The sequence below is a fragment of the Pan paniscus genome, chromosome 4 (genome assembly GCF_029289425.2).
Source record: "Pan paniscus chromosome 4, NHGRI_mPanPan1-v2.0_pri, whole genome shotgun sequence".
Taxonomy (NCBI): Eukaryota; Metazoa; Chordata; class Mammalia; order Primates; family Hominidae; genus Pan; species Pan paniscus.
In genome coordinates, this window is record NC_073253.2 from 143,401,366 (window position 1) to 143,409,207 (window position 7,842).

Here is a 7,842-nt window from a genome sequence, read left to right on the forward strand (position 1 = left end):
GAATATCACCCTTATTCTTCAGTTTAGAACCTGGGGAAATGAAAGATTTTTATCTCAGAATTTAAGTCCTCATTAAAGTGGTCTTTCAAAAACATTAAAAATGAAGCTGATAGAATATTCACTGTAGCGATATTTAGCTCCTTTCTTATTCTGGCAGGCCTGAAAGGGCTCCTTCTGAAAGTTGAAAGAATATAAACTTATTTTCTCCTTAGAAGAGGTGGACAGTTTGCAGATGGTGAATTATTGTCTTCTTCCTTGAAGGTTAAATCTAGGGTAAAAATAAATGTGTTTTCTCCTAGGAAGAGGTGTATAGATTACAGATAGCACATTTTTGTTTCCTTGCTTGTGTTTGAGGCTTTTGAACTTTCTTGATTGTGGTATCAGCCTGTTCTTGCACTGCCACAAAAAACTACCTGAAACTGAGCAATACATAAAGAAAAGAAGTTAATTGGCTCACAGTTTCGCAGGCTGTACAGGAAGCATGGCTATTTTCTAGAATTAGGAATGGAGGAACAGTTAAATGTGGTCCTTGGTCAGGCCCTGGAAACTGCAGTTTCCATTCTCTGGGGTCAGAAATGTTGCTACAAGCAAAGTCCATCCCGAGGGAGAATTTGCTCACTGACTTTTCCCTTTCTGTGTCTGGATTAAAATAGCTGTGGGACCCCAGTGAGATGGCAGATAATGATTTCTCTCCCTGTGAATGTCCTCAAAGAGTCTGGGATTCAACATCAGAAGATCCTTGGTATAGACAAGCATGCCTGAATCATCAGAAATCTTTGTCTTAATCCAAAGAGGTATTCTTTGCTTGATGAGCAAGTACAGATCCACTCCACTTATTGAGAAGTTCATGTTGTCTAGGGACCTCAATAGCCCCATCTTTTTTTTGCATCCCCTCAAAAGATAAATTTAGGTGAAGCTTCAGGTAAGGAGTTGCTTTTTCATGACATGTAAAATGTTTTCCCACTAAAATAATACACTTATGCCCATAGAGTAACCTATGATTTACTTCTGAGTATTCAAAGATCTGTTACTGAGCTCTATACTTTTAATCAAGATAGTTATTCAAGGTTTAACTTTTTAAACATTTGTTTCTGAAGAAGAATGGAATAGGCTTTCCAAATACATAGTACTGAGGATACAATGGGCAGAGTAGAGATGGCTCTTCATTGTAAAAGTCATCTTAAATCCTGATTGTCTCTACTTTAGTGATTGTATTAGAGGGCAACAACCTGAGACAATATTTCAGAGCATCATTCCAAGGACACACCAGGAGGAAAAATGGCCAAATCTTTCCCAGTATTCTCACTTTTGTCCTTTATCTTGATACATTTGGTGTTATCTTCCGGTGAGTAATTTAGCTGGTCTTGGCCAGCAGTTGAAATTGATTTGTGGGCTTTTACATCATAATCTGAGAGAGAATGCTTTGAAATTGTTCTTTAACTGGGATGAATATATATATATATAAGTGTATATATATATAAATTATCCATTGACATGTGTTGCAGAGTGTATATATGTATATATATATTTATATATATACTCAGAGTATATGACAAAATGAAGGTCTCTGCCCATTGAATCAGTATTTTAGACTCTCTCTGTCTCTATATTTGTATATACACACATATACATATACATATATATACACACACATGTATATATATACTCTGAGCATACAGCATATACATGTATACACATACTCAGAGTATATATATATATAGACACACACACACACACACATATATATATATATAGAGAGAGAGAGAGAGTCTAAAAGATTGATTCAATGGGCAGAGACCTTTGTTTTGCCATCTTTTGCATGCCGATTATGAGATTTAACTCATGAGGGCAAGGAGGCTTGGGTGACTCACTGAGGTAACATGTAAAAGTGACTAGCAATATAATATGCATATATGAGATCACATCTGGAAAATTTAGAGTGTTTGATTTGCTGTGTATTTGACTGGACCATTATCTTTTGTGCCCTCTTCTAGAGAAGAAATCATGTAGGGAGTCATAAAGAGGCCTAGCCTCAAGGGCTGCAGAGCTTGCTTTTTCACATATCTACCAAGAATTCCTGAGTATTACCCAGGTGTCTTTCATCCCTAAAAAAATATGATGATTGGGCCAAAAGATCACTTTAAAGTTACAGCATTGCTTGTTTCTTTCATACATAGATTACCAGCTCTAAGTCCTCTCAAGTTCAAGCTAATTAGGAAAATTATTTAGTCCACTGGACTGCCAGCCTTTATGAAACAGTGATGCGTCTATATAGTCCCCTGCTGATATCAATTAGGAGTAAAAGATTTATTTCACATTTAAAAAAATGAATGAATACATGTATAAACGAAATAATGTTTTCCATTGCTGAAAACTTCCTTGATAATAAATTAGAACTCTTTTATTCTGCCAACAGATTAAGCTATGATTTAACAGGAATTAAATTCTGCAACTATTTTCATGTATTCTCTAGTTTCAGGCCCTAGACACTGGTGGCCACCACGTGGAATTATTAAGGTAATGTTCCATTAAATTTCCCCCCAGGACTGACATTATAATATGAGGTCTTTTTTTTGGAATTGTTACTGTGGAAACTTAATGCCTCAAGGTCACCCGTAATAGTCTTCAAGGCCTATTTGTATGAGGGTGGTGGATACACTGCTGAAACAGTACCCCAGAGTAGAGATCCAAACTTGGAACCCAGACAACATTCACTCATACATACACCAGAGAACCCTCTTTAGTGCCTGAGAAATATTGAAGAGTATTGACAATTGCCAGGAGCATGACAGGTTCTTAAGAGCCTATGGACTTGGGCATAACATGGTCCTGGCTCTCAAGGAGCTCACAGTCTGATGGAAAGAATGACTTAAAAGAATGCTCCTAAATGTCTTGAGATGTACAGAGAATGCCTATGCAAGTTGTGAAGGCAGAAGGCAACTTCTGGATATGGATGGAAGAAAATGTGAAGAACAGTAGATACCTGAACAGAGCCTCAAACTATGTTTGCAACTTGGATGAGGGCAAAATGGAGACATCTTTTTCATTTTCGTCTACCTTAATGAGCACTGCATATAATGTGAGGTCAATCGATATTTGATAAGTGAGGGAAAAGATGAATGAGGGATTAAACTTTTCATTTTGATTCACATTTGCATCACTGTATTCCTTCCCTTTAGAAGTATTAGCACCTTAAGCTTTTGTCTAATTCATAAATTTTAAATTTTATTTCTTCTTTGTAAAAAAGTCTGTCATGAGTTGACTGTTGAGAAAGATATTTTGAGGGCAGCTCTACCTTCAAGAGACCCGGGGACCAGAATGTGAAGCTTGTCAGAGGCTACTGCCCCAGAAAAAAGATCTGCAGAATTTGTCCAGGATTTATACCCTGGTCTCATAAAGCTCAGTTCTGGAATTTTCTTCTGCAGAAATTTACCTGCAGGATAAGTCTGCCTCATGCCCATAAATCCATAAACAATAATAAATGAGCTCACTTTTACTTATTTTCTTTAAAAAATATTTATTAATCACCTATGCTGTGCCCTAAGATACACTATTGAGGACAGCAGTTATATTCCTTTTCCTCATGAAGCTTGCAGATAACCAAAAAAGGAAGAAACCAACTATGATTTATGGTAAATTTTATAAATACAAGAAATAAAATGGTATGATAGAGAATATCTGTTGAGTGTAGAGATAACTACTATAAACAATGGGTTCAGGCAAGGTTTGTCTGTCATGGGGATATCTAAGGCGAGACTTGAAGGATAAAAAGACGCCACCCAGGTGAAGAGGGGGGAGAAAGACCTTACCTACCTGGGTCACTAATTGAAGCCCTGTGTGACTGGAGCACAGACAGGGAAGAAAAGTGGCAGATGCTACAGTGAGAGCAGCAGGTGGGATTCTCACCTGAAGAATGCATAACTTCCTCCAAAGAGAGAGAGAGAGAAAAGAAGCTATATTTATAGACAACAATATAAACTGTTCTTACTCTTGTCTTTGATAACTGTATATTCTTTCAGATTCAACTATTTTATATCTCATTTATTCATTTGGCAAATGTTTATATAGCAATGACTAATGCCAATATATGTGCTGGGCACATAATGACTAGCCTAATCAGACACAAATCTTTCCCTTCTGGGCTTATACTCCTTTGGGGGTGTGGGATTAGTTAAATAATTAAACAAATGCATTGTTACAAACTGATTAAAAGTATAAAAATAAATAACAGAGAGTTGTGACCGTATTTTAATAAATAGTTCTCAGAAAGTGGGTTATAACCTGAGCTCTAAAGTTAGAATGAGTTTAGGTTGAGAAAAAATATATTCGGTGGGGTGGTTATGACACGTCAGAAGACCTTGAGGTGAGGGAAAGATAAAGAATTTATAAAAAAGAAAAGCAAACTAACGAACTTACTAAAAGAGCAGAAAGCAAGGTAGTATCAGGTAAGGGCGGAAGATTTGGGAGGTTCCAGGTCACATAGGGACTTTTAGCCCATATTAAGAAATACTTTTTTATAATGTGCAATGAGGTTCAACGAAAGGACCTTAATCAAGGAAATAAAATGATTCAATAGAAGTTTAAAAGATGAAACTTCAGGAAATAAGGAATAAAGGAAATGGAGGGATTAGTTGGGTAACGATGGTGGCCTGGCCATGATGGTGGTGAATAAAAAAAGAGGGAAGAGGAATTTCTAAGTTAAAACATGACCCCCTTCTTTCCAGATTCCTAGCCAAAACTTTCTCCTACTTTGTGCGTGAGGTATTTTATCTGTACCAATCTCATGACACTTATGGAGTCCCTGAGAACACTAGCCTCAAGCTTCATAATCCCAGAGTCACTACTTCAATTCATCACCAGCACCAGCATTGTCCAGAGGAGAACTTCCCCCTGAAAACAAACATCCCTGAGTCCGGGTCCCTGAGGAGACATGTCCCTTCCTTTGTTTTCGATTTTTTTCTACAGTGTCAGGGCATTAGTCTTAGTGATCTTGCACTTTACAACTTTGAAACAGGAAATGGCTTGAGGATTTAGAGAGTGAAAAAAAAGTGATAAATATTTGAAATCAAGGCATGTGGATTCTTCCATTATTGATCTTCAGTTTTCTTTGCTGAGCTGTCATAGAAAGTCTCTAAGAATCTTTCCAGATCTAATAATTGGGGCATAAAGAAGATTGAGAGAGAAGCCCCTGATAAATAATCTATTTATCTACTCTTCTTCTTTTTTTTTAACCATAGCATAGTTGGCCATTGTTCTCCTTTATTGAGAAGGTCCTGACAACCAGGGCATCATATTGTCACCAAATGGGATATATATAGGTTCTAGTTCCATGGCTTTGTGGAGATGGGAAAGAGAGCTTTTGTGAGAGTGGAATATTGTCTTGACTATGCTTAGATTTTTTTTTTTTTTTTTTAGGTGGGGTCTTACTGTGTTGCCTAGGCTGGAGTGGAATGGCACCATCATTGCTCACTGCAGTCAAGTGATCCTCCTGCCCCATCCTTCTGAGAAGCTGGGACTGCAGGCATGCACCACCATGCCTGGCTAATTAAAAAAAAAAAAAAAATTGGAGAGACAGGGTATCGCTCTGTTGCCTAGGCTGATCTTGAACTCCTGGGCTCAAGCAATCCTCCCACCTCAGCCTCCCAAAATGTTGGAATGACAGGCATGAGCCACCACGCCTAGACTATGCTTAGATTTTTCCTAATAAAGTTCAAAGGTGACCTACCTGTCTAAGTGGGATTCTAACTGGATAAATCTTTTCAACTCAATTTCAGGTGAAATGTCCATATGAGAAAGTAAACTTGAGTTGGTACAATGGAACAGTCAACCCCTGCCCTGGCTTATATCAACCCATCTGCGGCACCAATTTTATAACCTATGATAATCCCTGCATTCTGTGTGTTGAGAGCTTGTGAGTACTCTTTGGGGAAAAGAGGGGAACTGTAAATATGGTTGTCCATAGCAATTACCAACTACCCTTCCTATCAAGTACATCAACCTTGAAGCCAGGAATTTACTCCAGTTCACACAGATAATAATCAGCACCCACTCAGAAAAGCACATAGTAATTGAAAGTCCACCGGACTAGAAAGTAGACTCATTGTACCGAATGACATTCCTCAGGTCCATTCTGGTATCTGAGCCCTTATATTCCCATATGCCAATTGATTGACTTCCACTCGAGAAGCTCTCAAATATCCCTTCAGGCCCTGAATTATTTTTTTATTTTAAGAAAAATTGTAGTTTTGCTTTCTCTTAAATATCTTCACCCCCTTATGTGTTTGAAACTCTGAACTACAATGATGATGTAATTGCAAAGTTTGGATCTTCTAGCTGAGACAGTGTTTAGATTTTTGGATGTATGTGACATAAATCAGTGATTAGATACTGAAATCTTATAACACAATGCTTTCAGCTTTGATTCCTATATGAGTGAGTGCATTTCACAGAGAGAAAAATTTTCCCCATGGCATCAGATTGGAGCTCTTAGCCCAATCATTTTTTAAATTTTGTGCAAGGAGCAATGACAGGAATGTGCAAAGCTCAGGTCATCCCCACTAATAAGTAATTCAGCCAAAGTGTGAGAGTATTAACAGAATAGTTGAGGATTGACATGCCTCACACATCACAAACTCGGACCTGATTACACAGCTTAATTTCAAAAAGACTGTAGCGTGTCTCATAATATCTCCAGTGGCATCTTAGAATCAAGGAATGATAACTAGGTAAGAAATCCAATAATTTTGTCTTTTGTCATTAGTCAATTCCCTTTATACTCTGGATCTTAGTTTTTCCAAATATAAAACCAGGTTTTAGATAGATAATTTTAAAAGTATTTTTTTAGTTCTGACATTGTATTACTAAATGAAATGTTTATTCTGATACTTCCTTTAGGAAATCTCATGGAAGAATCAGGTTTTACCATGATGGAAAATGTTAGCTGAGTGGACTTGAATGTGGAAGATATCTTCTTTTTTTTTTTCCTCCATGTCTCCAATCTCCCTCTTGCACTTTTTACATCTCCTTGCATTTGTTCTTCATGACAAAGAGCTATCACTACTGAACTTGTAGCAGATTGTTCAAAGTTCCTTCCATGGACCTCTCCCCTCACTGACTGATTGCCTTCCATAGTCTCCCTAATAAATACACTTTTATGAAAGTCTGATTTGACTTGGGTCTCAGATCTGTGTCTAAAAATCTCAGAAGTAGAAGAAATTCAGAATTTCAGTCATGGGTCAAAGGCAACTATTGGGATTAACCAGCTCTCTAATGCTAATAACACTGAATTAATCTATATCAAGCCTCCAGATTGTCTTCCGAAGAACATGACAGAAATTTCTTCCATATTCCTTTGGCATTAGAAAAAAAAGTAATGGAACTATAGGACATTGTACTCTGCTTGTAGGATTCCTGTTGCCTAACTTCTGCAAACTCATCATTAAACATCCTCCCTTTTGGATTCAGCCTCGAGACAGAGGTATTTACACATGTGCAGCTTTGATCAGCAGGGCCCCACATTCTCACCAGATCTATTTTGCCTAGAAGAACACCTACATTGTTGGTATCCATTAATGTTCCATTGGTCATTAGCCTTTTTCTTAAATTCTCTGGACACATTTTAACCCCTAAAACATATAGGGACACCTTTTTCTCTCTTATACTTCATATGTATTTTTTACTTTTATATGTACAGCAGACTAATAATATGCACTAATATGCTCTCTTCCTTTCAGAACTTTGCTTCCTACTGGCTTGGGAAAGAGCATCTATTCTGCCTCTTACTACCTTGCAAGGCTGTGGTCAGAGTGTGTACATGTTCTGTTACATCTTTGATCTTACCTC

General features: G+C 37.5%; 1 protein-coding gene across 1 annotated transcript; it reads left to right on the forward strand.

Annotated features, from left to right (window-relative positions):
* Positions 1-1,191: 1,191 nt before the first annotated feature.
* Positions 1,192-7,214, forward strand: SPINK14 (serine peptidase inhibitor Kazal type 14 (putative)). Its single transcript, XM_003829061.5, has 4 exons — positions 1,192-1,345; positions 2,474-2,517; positions 5,775-5,911; positions 6,895-7,214. Exons 1-4 carry the CDS (start codon positions 1,279-1,281, stop codon positions 6,938-6,940), a joined length of 294 nt encoding a protein of 97 aa, XP_003829109.1. The 5' UTR covers positions 1,192-1,278; the 3' UTR covers positions 6,941-7,214.
* The last annotated feature ends 628 nt before the right edge of the window (positions 7,215-7,842 follow it).